General features: G+C 40.0%; 1 protein-coding gene across 1 annotated transcript in view; it reads right to left on the minus strand.

The window, feature by feature from the left end:
• LOC308220632 (dermatan-sulfate epimerase) overlaps positions 1-16,437 on the minus strand; it is a gene marked incomplete at its 5' end in the record, with an annotated part of 182,639 nt that overhangs the window by 49,130 nt on the left and 117,072 nt on the right. Inside the window, one exon of the mRNA XM_080616878.1 lies at positions 13,131-13,299. Within this exon, the coding sequence (XP_080473004.1) occupies positions 13,131-13,299 (169 nt within the window). The remainder of the gene's footprint in view (positions 1-13,130; positions 13,300-16,437) is intronic.

Genomic DNA, 16,437 nt, shown 5'->3' on the forward strand with positions numbered 1-16,437 from the left:
AAAGGGAAGCACAAATGGGGCAGACTTGCTGCAGAGTTGCTTATGCTGAAGAGGAGAACCATTTGAATCAAAATGGTCATTTTGTTGATATTTCCTGTTAAATTAGCTTTACACAATCAGTTTAAACACCAAACCCATACAACAGACAATGCATAACACTCCAAAAGAGAATAATTACCTTTTTACGTATTCAAACCCCAATCTATCCATTTAAATATCGCCTTTGTCTGAGTAAGCTGACTTTGGAAGATGACCAGAAGGCACTTATATTTAAAAATGTTGCCCAAGGCATCCCTGAAAATTGCATGAAGCATGAACCTGACATTATTCTTCACCTATGAAGCAGATATTATGTATCACATAGGAAAAATATTCATGTATTTCCATTTTTTTTTTCAGCAGTGATTTTATTTGCTGCATCTGTTGCATCTGCTTTGCCCAGACTATACAACGTTTTACATTATTGCTTGATTTCTGATAAAATCTGGACTGATCAGAAAGGCATACTTGGAATCTTAGTAACTATAAATAAAAACACAGTGGGGGGACACCTTATAGAAGTCTTACGATACCTAAAGGGGGTCTACAAGAAATCTGGAGAAGGATAAGACAAGGGGTAATGGGTTTAAATTGAAGGAGGTGAGATTTAGATTAGATATTAGGAAAAAATTCTGCACTATGAGGTTGGTGAGGCACTGGCACAGGTTGCCCAGGGAAGTTGTGGCTGCCCATCCCTGGCAGTGTTCAAGGCCAGGCTGGATGGGGATTTGAGCAACCTGGTCTAGTGGTAGGGGTGTTCGAACTAGATGATCTTTAAGGTCCCTTTCAACTCTAATCATTCTGTGATTCTATGATGCTATGAATAACGTGAAGAATACAGGGATAAAATTAATATTTATTTGTTTTTAACTGAGGGAATGCAAAACCCATATATTAAAAAAAAAACACCAGAAAATCCAGAAACTGTCATAGATGAAGACTGCTCATTTAAACTAAGTTTTTTGAAAACTTTTCAACTTAAAACAAAATGCAGTTGCCCTGGATTGCAAAAGTATCATGTGAAATGTATAGCAATGTTCAATCCATCTTCTTTTGATGTAAATGGCAGTGGTATCGCTAGGTCCAACAATACTGTCTCGTCAACAAAAAACAGTGATACAGGTGTGCAGTCTGCCTTCTGGACACAGCAGCTATTAATTTAATATCTGGTCTTACTCCATATTATCACTGCGGACATACAGAAGAAATAAGCAACTCCATTTTCACTAAACTGACATGCTCGCACAGGCCACAGCTTGATGCAAAGGCATGCAAAAAATAAGATACAGTACTTGATAATAAAAGCAGTCTCAGGAAAAAAAAACCAACAAACAAATGTTGCTTATTTCCAAGTTGTTTGTTTCCCTGTGTTTTTGCCAGTAGATTTCTTCAGGTTCTGCTACTGTGCGTGCTCACAACTGCTGCTGTTATGGTAGACCTTTGCATCTTGGCACCTACATCCCACCTAACCCTGACAGAAAGTCCTAAAGTAGGTAGTGGGCAGATATGCAGTCCTCTGTGAGAGATAACTTGATAGCGAGGCTCTAATTGGTTCTAACCTACACTGATGATAAATTCAGCACAAAACTCATCCAACACTGCCATTACCCTAAAAAAAAAAAGCCAACCCCAAACCCAAAACACCGCCCTGAACAAACTAAACAGCTTGAGGCTGGAAGAATTAACTAGCTGGCTCTATCCAGTTGCTTCAGTACAATTCCAGAATTTTTCTGTCATGTAGGCAATTCTTATTTTGTTCCCAAGACACATAGGCTATTCACTTTTAGAGCTGTAGACTTTTAGAAGTAGGATATGGAGGGTCTCAAGGTCTATGTCCCTTTCTAGATCTACAGAAACTTCAAGTACTAGATGTATCGTCCTGAATTGCAGTCCCATTCCTTTCTTTGCTCTCACTCCAGAGCCTGAGTGCGAGTGATGAAAACCACTTCTTTTCTTTTGCAGTGACCATTCAGGATTATTAGCATTTCCCAAGACCTTGCTCAACCCTCATGGTTTATATGCTGTAGCCTGAGCTCAGAAGCAAGAGTCCTGCCCTGCCCTACCTTGCCTGAAGGACTCCAGCAGCCTTGGTGTAAATAAAACTGCAATGATGATATTTAAACAGCAACCACTGTCAGTAACTGTGTTCGAGCTACTGTGTTCCAGCCGCTGTGTTCCAGTTCACAGTATCACAGTATGCTAGAGATTGGAAGGGACCTCAAAAGATCATCTAGTCCAATCCCCCTGCCAGAGCAGGAACACCTAGATGACGTTACACAGGAATGTGTCCAGGCGGGTTTTGAATGTCTCCAGAGAAGGAGACTCCACAACCTCCCTGGGCAGCCTGTTCCAGTGTTCCGTCACCCTCACTGAGAAGAAATTTCTTCTCAAGTTTAAGTGGAACCTCTTGTGTTCCAGTTTGTACCTATTACCCCTTGTCCTATCATTGTTTGCCACTGAGAAGAGCCTGGCTCCATCCTCGTGACACTCCCCCTTTATATATTTATATACACTAATAAGGTCACCCCTCAGTCTCCTCTTCTCCAAACTATAGAGACCCAGCTCCCTCAGCCTTTCCTCATAAGGGAGATGCTCCACTCCCTTAATCATCTTTGTCGCCCTGCGCTGGACTCTCTCCAGCAGGTCCCTGTCCTTCTTGAACTGAGGGGCCCAGAACTGGACGCAATATTCCAGATGCGGTCTCACCAGGGCCGAGTAGAGGGGAAGGAGGACCTCTCTCGACCTACTAACCACACCCCAGTTATCCAGACCCAGGTATTAAGTGACATTAATTACAACATTGTGCTCTGATTCTTATGTATAACCATATCCACACATCTATTTAGGTGTTACAGATGGGTTTATTTCACAGTTATTAAGTTGACAACATCTCAGTTTCTGTGTGCTGTTCAGTTAGTGTAAACCAAGTAAATGAAAGCCACAAGGTTTTATCAGAAGAAAAGTCAGAGTTCCAGCCACAAGGAAGGAAAAGGAAACCACAAGAAGAAGGGAAAACGTAATATTCTCAGTGAGTGACCAGGAAAATATTTGAGTAACTGAATGGAAGACAATTATAATCTAATCCAGACACAGGCCTGCTTGATAAACTCAATGCTCACTTCTAATATTTTCTCTTTTTTTTTTGAGATTTCCCTGAACAAACCAACACATTGAGCAAATATAATCTTAACCAAGCTTTTTAGACGAAAGGCATTTTTTTCAATTAAAAGCACAGTCCAAGACTGAAACAGATTTCTCCCAAAATGCACAGCAGAAATGTCAGGAAACATTTTGCAATATTGATCAACAAAAGCAAAGCCAACATTTTTTAATCATGACACCACAGCAGCATCCCTGTGATGAGTGAGAAACCTTACAGAAAGCAGAACTCCCCTCCCCTCACTGAAGTCTGCAGTCAGCAGGGCTGGAGCCAGGCCCTGCAGAGACCTTCCAGTAAACAGCAGGGTTATGTTCTTAAGTGAATTCAAATATATCCTCCCGCTTATCACCAAGGAAAAGGCACAGGGAAGAAAACCAAAACCTCATTAGTGAAACCCAAGTTTTAACTTGAAAAATCTTTAAACTGCTTAATTGTAGCAAATCTCAGAAAGCAGACAGAGCTCCATCTTACAGCTCAGCATCCAGGTGGTGTGACTGCAGAGGCAGACTGTCAGTCAGTATCAATTCCCCTTTTACAGGAATTCCAGTAATTTACATTGGCTTAGGAGCTTTACCATACATGTTTCCTTGTATTTCAAGGTTGCTAATGAAGAAAAAGGAAAATATTAATTTCTTAATGGTAACAATTTCTAATAATAATTTCTTAACAGAGACTATAAGCACAGCTGCCACAGGGGAGCTCACCAGTCTGGCTGCACTGTTGACCCTTTACTGCAAGTAAATGATAATGGGTGTTGGGTTTGTCTGAATACTCAATGTGTTTATCTCCTGACCCATTTCTACTTTATAAGAGTCAAAGCAGGAACAGATCAGAGCGTGAGCGAGCGGACTAGTGGTAAAAAGGAAAAATACCCAAGGTCACAAGTAAATTTATCTGATAGCAGTTATTTTTAGCAAAACTTATACGTACCCTCAGCAAGTTTGCTGATGACACTAAACTGGGAGGAGTGGCTGACACACCAGAAGGCTGTGTTGCCATTCAGTGAGACCTGGACAGGCTGGAGAGTTCAGCGGGGAGAAACTTGATGAAATTCAACAAGGGCAAGTGTAGAGTCTTGCATCTGGGGAGGAACAACCCCATGTACCAGTACAGGTTGGGGGTTGACCTGCTGGAAAGTAGTGAAGGGGAAAGGGACCTGGGGGTCCTGGTGGACAGGAGGATGACCATGAGCCAGCACTGTGCCCTTGTGGCCAAGAAGGCCAATGGCATCCTAGGGTGCATTAGAAAGGGTGTGGTTAGTAGGTCAAGAGAGGTTCTCCTCCCCCTCTACTCTGCCCTGGTGAGACCGCATCTGGAATATTGTGTCCAGTTCTGGGCCCCTCAGTTCAAGAAGGACAGGGACCTGCTGGAGAGAGTCCAGCGCAGGGCAACTAAGATGATTAAGGGAGTGGAGCATCTCCCTTATGAGGAAAGGCTGAGGGAGCTGGGTCTCTTTAGCTTGGAGAAGAGGAGACTGAGGGGTGACCTCATCAATGCTTACAAATATCTAAAGGGTGTCAGGATGATGGAGCTAGGATTTTTTAAGTGATGTCCAGTGATAGGACAAGGGGTAATGGGTGTAAACTGGAGCATAAGAGCTTCCATGTGAACATCAGGAAAAACTTCTTTACTGTGAGAGTGACAGAGCACTGGAACAGGTTGCCCAGGGGGGCTGTGGAGTCTCCTACGTTGGGAGATATTCAAGGCCCGGCTGGACAAGTTCCTGTGTGATGTACTCTAGGTTACCCTGCTCTTGCAGGGGGGGTTGGACTAGATGATCTTTTGAGGTCCCTTCCAATCCTTGGGATTCTTGTGATTCTGTCTGATTTTCCTAAACAGAAGGTCAGATGTTTGCTGTACTAAAACAAAGCTTCTGAAATACTGAACAAAAGGAAAGTGTTCCTTCTGTCAGTTACATGAAAGTCTGCTGCTGTCTATACACGCTGCAACTCAAAGGTTAGACAGCAGGAAGGAGGGTATCTGTGCAGTGTTGTATGGGAAATGGGGGACTCTTCAGCATAGGTATGCCTTATAGAAGGAAGTTGCTAAAACTCCTGAGTTTGGATGTAATTTGTGATATGAGCCAGTGCAGTTTATTTCAGGGTATCTAGGAATAAAGCCAATTAACTAAGCTCTTTAGAGGGAAGGCATTTTTCTTTTTTTTTCTTCCAGTTAAATTCCTGGGCATCCTTGAATAAAGGAACAAAGACTAAAACTAGCCTCAGTGAAAATGCAGGTTTGCTGCTTTAATTTCACCTACATGGGAGCTTTTGCCAACACAGGTGTACTGGTTGGAGATCCTGCCTGTGGATCTGCCAGTAGACATTTGTAGCATGATCTTGGCTTGAGGAAGATCTTCACTGCCACAGGGGTTTATCATTGGTTACTTTTCTGATGTACGTAACATGGAAGATTACGAAATTGGAGAAAACCCAAGTGGCAAACTGTAGGGAGATGTGGAGCAGCAGCTTCACTGTAATAGTTTTGCAGAGGTATGAGTGCCTGGGGGATGGAAAGACCATGCCATTGTTGCAATTGCCCGTGGTGTGCAGTTTCACCACAATTATCTTGGGAGTAACAATTAGCGTTACTTTGGGTCTACCCTATGTTTGAAAGGACTGTTGACTCTGGCTTGAACAGAACAGCTGTGCACAAGGCATGCACTATACTTGCATCTGAGCCTGATAGAGTCTGCAGCAAAGGAAAATCTTAGAAATTCCTTTGTTGTTCTGTGTTTATATAGGAAAACATTATTTGTACATGAAAGAAATTTCTCTCATTTTCGTTTTAGTTTAAATGGGGATTTTTGGAGATCCCTGGAGAAAATAGCCCTGTGTAGTTCTTTGCTTGATCTGGAACTGATCAAAAGAAAAAATTGGACCATAATATTTTTAAATATTTAGATGAAGACTTAAGCTAAAAGAAATCCTAGGAGAATGCCAAGATCCTAGTAGCAGGTGTAAGTCTTTTAGGAATCTGTTAATTAATTTCTGTTGGAATGACTCATCCTGGATCTAAGGGTGGTGGGAAGGTCTTCTGAGGTAAATTGAAGAAGTTAGCCTGAAAAGCGATTGTTTGAGGTGACAGGTATTTGCGATTGATTAAGAAAAAGAAATAAGTTGCATTTGAGACTGTGCAGGGGCTATATTAAAATAAATGCAGTGATGATACACCCCTTTACTTTCATTTTGAGGTAAACTCACCAAGATCTAACTTACTCTTCAAACTTGGGTTAATGTTGTCATATTTCCCTCTCTTGTAAAACAAATGCTTTCTTTCCTTTTCCCTATTTTTTTCCCTTTGGATGGGTTACAAACATTGGTTACCTTAAGGTAAAAAGCCATACACAGAGACACATTAAGCCTCTATTGTGTTTTTTTGGTGTGTTTTACCATCTAAATCCAGAGGGAATATGTTAGGCACCAATCCAGAGTACATAAATGCTCCCAGCAACTTTTTCTTGTACATGTGAGGTAGCAGGTTGTGTAAAATTCCAGCCTGGTCAAAGAAATATTTCCAGTATTTCTAATACTTGGTGACTTACCTATTTCCACATTTTTCACACTTAAAAATTATCAACACTTCCTATTACCAACCAGTGTTTTTAAAGAAGTGATGTAAACCCACCTCATAAGTCTGCGATCTAGTCAAACCCCAATTATAGCTATAATTACAGCCTGCAAATGAAATTATGCTGCCTGAGTTGAAGGGTAACTTTAAAGCAGAAATGACTGTTTCCCCCTTTCTTAATGAGTTGGCTCATGAGTTCTCCCTTTAATCTTTTAGAGGCAGCTGTACTTTGACATCTCACAGTGCAGAATAACGATGGCAGGAACATTTCTGTCAGTTATCGGCTAGGAAGTAATCTTTCGGGTTCTGCATGATTTGACACAGCCTTCAGGGGCACAAGTCAGTACACCTTTCTGGAGGAGGGCAGAAAGGCTGATCAAACTGTAGTACACTGAAAGCTGTCCTTTCTATGTTGAAAATTACTACCAAGGAGTCAAGTCCTTTGGAAAAGCTGGGGTCTGAGACCCTCTGGGTCATGAAGACTTTTTATAAGCTAGTTCTTATTTACTGAATAATAATTTGTTATGGTTGAAATGCAGCTGATTGTTGGTTTCAGTTACATTTTGCAGCAGAAAAAAAGAAATGCATTATATTTGTCTGTTCTGTTGAGTATGTTTTTCTTTCTGTTAAATGAAGAACACTGAAACTAGTGTCCTGGATCAGAGATACAGGATTTACATTATCTGATGCTTTTTAGCTTACTTTTCGACTTAGAGAAAGATGCTATAAATACATTCAGAACATGTATCTTCTCTCTAGTAATTTATCTTTGCTACCTGTTTTTCCACTCGCATCAAAACCTCAGAACCAGAAAACCACAGAAATGTTGTTGTTGTATATGTATACCAATTTTCACCAAATGTAAAAAATATATTTCTGCATAAAAAGTTTCATTATAAAAATGACCTCTTTGGACTTTTAATAACAACTACTATTTACAGCACCTAAGCCCCAAAGCAGTTTAAATCTTCAGAGCATTTTGATAAACTTAGTTTCTAGATGATATCGCGTAGATACCTTTTAACACTGTAGCTGCTAAGTAAAAGCATGGTTTTAAGATAAGGTATTAAATAGAACAGGTTACTGCTAATTAACAAGTAATGTATAATACAGATAGTTCTATACATTTAAGGAAATTCTATCCTATTATTGTATTATTTGAATTATTAAGAACACATAGTTACCACTCTAGTTACAGGAAACCCTAATTTAACAGGAGCAGGATTTGACTTTAAATGATGTAATGTCAATGAAAAACATAGTACTAATGTATTAAAATATGGGTGATTTTAATCTTCAACTATAATTATGAATGATACTCTTCAGGATAGAGAAGTGAGCATGCGGCTACATGGTTAGTGAAATTCATGAATCCATAGTAATAGTTGATTCAAGGGCATTCACCTTTAAAATACATGTTTAAGAAAGAGCTTTAAGTTTGCAATTTGTAGTTGATCTGTGATGGGCAAACCCAGCTATCTGCAACCCATGCGTGGCCAGAGCTGGTGCCCCAGCCACAACTTCCTTGGGCTTTCCACTGTGCAGATAATTTGCAACTCTAAGCAGAAACATGAACTTCTTTGCCATGGTTCACTGGCAATTTTATCGTTATATTTATACAGCAAGCAGGCTGATGACTCCAACTCCTGCAGAAAGTGTCAGGGTACAGATCTGTAAGTGTCTTTAAAGAGACAGCTTTGGTGAATTATAATGGAGATTTTTCTCTTGTACTAACTAACTGAAGTAACAATAAGGTGTGAAGAAAAACTAATGCACCCGTATGGGCAAAGCATGATAAGATTTCATACAGCATGCGAGATTTAAAAGACTGCATTATCCTCATGCATGACACAAGCTTGGTTATCAAATCACCAAGATGGAATAAGCTCTGTCTTCACAGCACATTTACCATTAAACTAATTCTTCTCTGAAACTCAAGAGGCTTGCAGCTTTGTTCAGTCTCCTATACTTGCTTACAGTAACTTTTAACCCTATGACAAACCTCACCACTCAGAGGTTATGAGACAAGTTCAGGAGATCAGGTTAAGTAACAATCACAAAATTTAAAAAAGGGTTTTTTTTTGGGATTCTCCTTATTAGGATTTAGACCCCACTTAAGCTTTTCTTTACAATGAAGAAAAAAATCCCAACTTACTAAAATTCCCCCATAAACTCTGAAATTTCAGTTACTCATCATGGAATTTTTTGAAGTGGTACTTTTATAAAAATATTAGCCACAATGAGACTTAAATGAAAAGCATTAGCTTGAAATATGTGTATCAACTTTGGAATGAAAGAACTGTTTAACCAATACCCATCTGCAATCATAGCACCAGCTACCGTTTATTTTACCAACTTCTTCCTAAGAAACTTGCTAAGTAGATAAGATATTATTTAGATTTGATCTTCTTTGTAAATCAGGGAGATCTTTCATAATTATTGTTGGAATTCCTATGTGATGCAGGACTAATCATTTACATAGGTATCTGGAAATTTGATCAGATGGCTAAAGTGCAAAAGAAAGTAAAGTTCAGATTATTCAGGAATGGTAGGTAACCTCTCTCATGGATGGCTCATACCAAACTCTCTGAAGTGGAGGAGGATGTATCAGAATCTGATTTATGCAAAATGTCATTTTTCAGGCAGATCCCCACATATTTAATTTCCAAATGTGAGCATGATTGTAACATTCCTACAGTAATGGATCCTGGTTTGGAAATTTCATTGTTCTTGAAAATGGTCAAAATCTGTAAGCGAGCTGTAAATGAGGAGAGATTCAACAGCAGGAAAGTGAAGAAATGGATGTGATCGAGGCATGTAGAATAAACAGGAGTAGGGGCATTGGCTTCTACTACTTCAGTAACCATGTATTGTCAATATAATCATGAACTCATCAGTTTTCTAATACTTGAGAAAAACTTCCCTGCTTACTGAAAGTGGGTAAGGAGAATTAGCTCATAGAAGACTTGCAAAATATTTAGGAAACTTTCAGCTTAACTCATCTTCTCCTACTATTACAAAGATATACTCTTCAGTTAAACCTTTCTAGTGTCACCTCAATGTCAAGGTGAGTGTCTTAAATGACATTATCTGATTGACCTTTATCTGATTTCCACTCTGAACGGAGGAAGGTACACAGAAAGTATTATAGATGATCCTTTCTGTTCTTTGGGCAATTCTAACAATAAACAAAATGTCCTTTTTCATGCACAAGAATGCCAATTCCTGTTCAGGGACTGTCAGGGGAGTTTAGATGACAAACTATGAAGCAATAATCTGCAATCCCACTAATACTTTCCTTGCCAGAGGTGAGATTAAAGTCCACAATTTCTGATGCATCTTTGAATGCAAACCGCTTTTGAGTCAGATGCTGAATTTTTAAGTAAAGATGATGACAGAAGATAGAAGAATGACTACATTCATTAGCACAGAAAGCTAATCCAGAATGGATTGGATTATTTTTCACAGTTGTCTTTTCCTAATTACATATACAAATTGTGTATACGCTCTGTTATTTTATACTTTGAATGGCCAAAACCGCAACAGCAGTATTCCCTGTGAAACCCTTTTCCTACAATGCTCTTTGCATCAGATTAGTTACATGTATAAATTCTTCAGGTGAACTATCAGAAGGCATCTGCACCAAACTTACAACATCTTGGTGAAAGAAGAGAACTGTGTAAGCCGTTTCTATTGCAACTTCTCAATCCAGATCTACAGTTTACTTTTATTTTTTTTGACGTATTTCCTCTATTTAAAAAAACGGAAACAGGCATGAAGGGTTTTATTACCGAAAATAAATTCCTGATAACTCTCTCAAAAGAATTCTCCTATGAACTTTGATGACAGTGAGTTATTTTTGTAAAACATTGCTAGTATTAAATAACATTGAATAGCTTTTGGAGTAGTTTTTTTTTCAATGAAAAACGTCTCTTGAGAAGTAAACCAAGCTGTTCTTTATGCACAGATATATATTGCATCCAAACAACATGAACTGATTTTAAAGTTAGCACAGCAGTAATTTTCTGCCTTTCACCAAATATTTCTGCAGATTGTAAACTGCTGGGATATTGAATTGTACGTGGCACTTCCCATCACTCACATAGAGGTACAAAAGCATGGTGAGACATTGCTGATAGAGAAGCCCTGGTGAGCCCATAACTCACAGGAGGCTGCAGCACACCTCTGAGGAGGCATCAGCTCGTTTGGCTGGGTCAGGTTGGGCCAGGGCTGCCAGGGTTATAGCAGCTGGTGGCTGGGAGCTGGGCTCGGGGAATCTTGAGGAAAGGCCTGTGTTTTTGCAGCTTGGCAGTGGCAAGTCCTCTGCTGGTCATTAAAATAGCTGAATAGAAAAGGAAAAGCTGAAGCGCATCAAACTTGCATAACCCATTTGAATCTCTTTTAGCTAGTTATTCCCAAATAGCTGCAGTTGAACTATGACTTACAACTGCAGCCAAAAACTTCAGGGCTTGGCAAAGCAGGGGCTCTCACAGCTTGCTGTGACAGGAGTCAGACAAGGTATTCGAGAGGACTCAGGAATTCCTCAACATCCATAATAATGAACATCTGCTCTTCAGTACAAACAAACAAGAAATACCACTCTCTGTAAGAAGTCAGAGATGTTTTCTTACCTTTATCTTTGAGGCTTTCAGGCACACAGTTGCAAGTTAAAAATGTTATTTCTCCCCTGTCCTTTAGCTCTGAGGGATAGCTTTTGCAGACACTGGGCCTTCCCCAGCACCAGTCTGACACAGCGAGGGAGTGCACACAGTGTCCTTTCTAATAGATAAGCAGACTTTGCAGGTGCTCCAGCGCTGATGACAGGCAGCTATCTGGCTCACTGATTTTACACAGCTAGGTCTTTCTGGTTCTCACCCCTTCATCTGTAGCTAGAAACTTGGTGGTATGTTTTCTGGTCTAGAGCCTTTGCTAGCTCTGCAAACTGAGCTGTTGTTGCAGGCAGCTGGCTGGGAGGCAGTTTCACAGTGCTGCTGATCCATGAGTTTCCTCTAGGCCAATGATTCCAAAGCAAGCTATAGAATGACTCTGGGAAAGGTATTGGAAGGGAGTTTTACAGAAGTTACCTCTCCCTTGGCAAATGACCCTGGTATATTTGGGCTTTGTACCTTTAGGCTGAAATACAGACTGCAACATGGCAAATATCTGAAGCATAAATAAATTGTGGCATAATACGAGTTTTCTGCTTTGAGATATCCTCACAGTGTACATACAGGTGTATAATACGGTTGCAAAGGACAGGTCTGTCATGTGTTGTGGTGTAGAAATAACTGCTGGGCAAATCTGAAATCTTCTCTTGGAACAACTTTTTATTCTTTGGAGTTATGGATGAAGTAGGCAACAGATGCTGAACAGAAGCGTTGGTAAATTAAATGCTTACTGTGTTCTTCATACAGCTAAGCACCTAATTAATTTATTCCTTTAGATATGGTCTATTGATACAAGTTCAATAAGGCAAAATGATTGAGGATATACAGATACAGGGTCTTCACCACCACTTTATAATCCAACGATATGTACTGCAGTTGTGAAGTTGTTGCAGCATTACTGCTACAGCTATTGCTAGGAACCATCCAAAATAATGTATGGTCCCTCCAGGGCTGAAAATCAGTGGAGATCAGAAGATCAGCCATAACTGAATCTTTGATGCAGCTTTGATGTAAGAAGGTAGAAAGCCTGAGCTGGATTCTCAGGTGAATTCTTGGAGAACAAGACATTGCTTTTGATTTTCCTGTCTTCCAAATAAGGAATATGTTTTAGGCTCCAGCTCCATCCATAATGATGCAGTTTCAAAAGCAATACACACATTAAAAGAGAGAGAGAGAAAACCTTGGTCCTAGGCATTCTTAGCTTCATTACATTCTTGTGTTTGTTCATCTCCCTTTCAACTGTAATGGGCTAAGTGAGCTGATTGAAGAAGGATAACAAGCCACATCAGAAAGAAACATATTTGGAAGTGTAAAAACCCCAGGCAACTTTGCATGTGTTTGTTTCCTAATGTAACTCACCATTGAAAGCAGAAACAGCAAAATACTGTGGGGAAGTCCTTACTAAGTTTAGGAACTAACCTACAGTCTGTTAAATGCTGCATCCTGTTTCTAACCTAGGACAAATTAAACATCTAGTGTTTGCAGAGACAAACAGTAAGTGGTGCATCAGACAATTATTAAAAGCACAACCATCAAAGTAATTAATAGCCACTAGCATTAACTGTTGTGTGAAACGAACAGAGTATTTTTGAGTGTATTTTGGATACATGTAATCTCAAAGATAGATTTACAGTATTACATAGTTACTATGAATACTACACATTCATTAGGAAAAAACCCGCCATCTTCCTTACCTGCTATTGCTTCAAGACTAGGGATTGCAATAGTGCTGTAAGTGCTAATACATTTACAGGACCATGTGCGAACTAAGGTTTCCTCTGCCTTTTCCAGGCCTGGCAATCTGTCCATGAAGAAAGAGCCCCACTGTTTAGATACAGAGTAAGGAGCTTTCAGCTGATTCCCCTGAAAGAAAAATAAAACAATATGTAATTTAAAAAGAAAAACAATCCTTTCTCTATCCAACCACAAGCATTAGTTTAAGGAACTCCAGAATTTCTCAAATTTACTGGAAAAATTGTATTGTATCTCAGGAGCAATGTGACTTTAAAATGTTATAATTCAAACAATAACAGTCTTTTAACAATAACAATCAATTCCTCCCATAAATCCCCAAGCTCCATTTTACACAATTTATGGATTCCCTAGCACATAAAAAGCTGGCTTAATCTTCTCTTTTCCCCATTTTTCTGTTTTCAATAGTGTGCATAGCCTGCTGCCTTTCTCTGCTGGAAAAGCTAGGTACCTGCAGCACCCATCCTAGACCTCCTCCCAGGAGAAACAAGTCTCCTGGTGCTGTATGGAGTAACTGTGAAGAATGCATCATGCCACCTGTGTTGCGTTATCTGTTTCTGAGTTGAGGAATGAGTGAGAACAGAGCTGCAGGATCCATGGGGAGCCATCCAGTTGCCTAGCAAATTGTGAATAATTGATTTTTTTCATGTATATTTTCAGACAACAACATGTAGACTCATTATGTTTCAAAGAAAGCATTAAAGCAGCATTGGGAAAGCTGGTATTTTTAGCAGTTCATCTTGAAACCTGCTATATATTGCCAGAAAAAGCTCCAGGAGGCCTCTACAGAAAGATGAAAAAATGGAAAACAAAACGAAATACTATAGAAAATCTGTTCAAGTAATTTGCGTGCTAAGTAACTTTTCAGATGAACACCGCATAAAATAACAGATATCCTAGTATGTGCCTCCAGATTCATGAAAAATGTGGCTTATTCAGCCTAGAGGAGAGAAGGCTCAGAGGAGACCTTAGAGCAGCTTCCAGTACCTAAAGGGGACTCACAAGAAACCTGGAGAGGGATTTTTGTAAGAGCCAGTAGTGACAGGACAAGGGGGAATGGCTTTAAACTGAAAGAGGGGAGATTCAGATAAGATATTAGGAAGAAGTTTTTCACTGTAAGGGTGATAAGGCACTGGCGCAGGTTGCCCAGAGAAGCTGTGGCTGCCCCATCCCTGGCAGTGTTCAAGGCCAGGTTGGATGGGGCTTGGAGCAACCTGGTCTCGTGGAAGGTGTCCCTGCCCATGGCAGGGGGGTTGGAACTGGATGAGCTTTAAGGTCTCTTCCAACTCAAAAAAGTCTGTGATATGATATGATTTAACCCTTTTCTTAACAGTTTTGAGAATCTGCTGGAATAATTTGTGTTTATGACAGAGGTCTGTGGCTTTTGATCTCATGAAAGGTGTGGATCCAGCTGAACAGATCACGTCAGTAAACACATAGCCATTCTTTTTGTGATTCTGAGTTAACAGTTTTTTCTCTGAGCATAGCTGAGGGTGAGGAGGAAGCGTTGATTTGGGCAAGTATAAATAGTGGTTTCTGTCTTCTGATATAAATAGGTTGGAAAAAAAAACTCCTTATCTTTTGCTTCAAAACAAGCGGTTAACTTAAGAGCTGGGCTCTTTTGTGGTTTTAGTTGGAGTTTTTTTGCTTCACACACGGGGACGGCATCTTTCCCTCCCCCTCAAATGTTATCTCTCCATGCAAATCCTAGGATGTTAAGTCAGTTAAAATGTAAGTGCTATGCTGAATTGAAATCTGTTTACCAGCTGGATCGCACAAGCAGAAAACTTGTAAGGCTACTAGAGCTGATGAATCAAAACAACAACCCCAGTACTGGCCCACAGCGTTTGCACAAAAGACAGGGCCTTGTTTACTGACAAAAGAAAAAATCTGAGGCTTCTGCTTTTTCAAATGTATGACTAATACAACAGGCAATTAACATTGCAATCTGAGGAAATTAATTCATTTTTTAAGAGCTGAATCTCAGAGTGGGATTTTCTCCCCTATTACGAAGGAGTGAGTTACATTTTGTATTTACAGCCCAAGCCCTTAGTAAATCCAAACCCAGCTAGGTATGAGATTTGTCATCGAGTCACCTGGTAGAGAACCCCTGCTATTTTGCCGCTGGCTTATCTCCACGTGACTGGGATAGTTTGGTAGGCTAAACCTTGATCTCAAATCTGGAAAGAGCTGTCAAAACTTTGCCCACATCCTTAGGAAGTATTGGACATTGCTCCCTTTCCATTCCTAAGTGATGCCTAGAACAAGTCCGTATTTCACCTGCAGCTTACATAGCCTGCAGTGAAGGACAGACCACGTACCATAAATCTATACATAATCTGTGAAATGAAGCAAAAGTCCCCTGTTAACATCGCTGGTCCTTACAAGCCTGGAGGCACACATTCAACAGTGGGGCTAGAAGCTCTGGAAGGTGCATCAGACACCCCTGCAGTCCCCAGACATGGGGTTTGCTCTTGCAGCATGATAGTAGATCCTGGGAAGTGCTGAGCAATCCCTCTTTCTTACGCAAAATCCCCAAGCATGTGGTTTGGTTTCAGGCATACTGGTGAGACAGTAGCAGGTCAGATGCTGATTGTGTCAGCTGAGGGTACAAAGCTTCAAAGACTACATCTAGACTGTAGAGAAATAAAAGCATGGTATGAGGGTTCCCCAAGTCCCAGGGCTTTCCACTAAGTTGAACCACCTGGAATCCTTACTATCACCTTTGCTTTATTAACTGCGGACAAATAAGGCCTGTTAACAGAGCAAACAGGATCTGTTAATAGGACCCTTGGGTAACACTGGTTTGTCAGCTTACAAATGACCTTTCTAAAATACAAACAGGCAGGGAGCTGAGCTCTGAAGTTTTTCTACATTTGGTAGAGAGGTGAAAGAAAGAAGGATGTAAAGGAGACTGGAGTGGAAAAATCAAGTATATATATATATATATAATACCAAATATATAATATATATATATATATAATACCAAAATGCTGGTATTTTTTAAAGGCATTATTTAGATACAGATATGCCATCTATGCCATCATCTTTGTCCCAAGTGCAGAGCACTAGGATTACTTTACTGCATTCAGTCTGACAGATGGGACTGACAGCTATATGCTTTGTGCCAAGCTAGTTAAACCATTACTGACTCTTAGTGCCAAAAAAAAAAAAAATCAATGCTCAAAATATGGTTTTGCTGGCTTGGCAAGTATTTGAGGCGTTTCTGCTAGCACAACTGTGCTGGTC

Source organism: Psittacula echo (genome assembly GCF_963264785.1).
Source record: "Psittacula echo genome assembly, chromosome: 4".
Lineage (NCBI taxonomy): Eukaryota > Metazoa > Chordata > Aves > Psittaciformes > Psittacidae > Psittacula > Psittacula echo.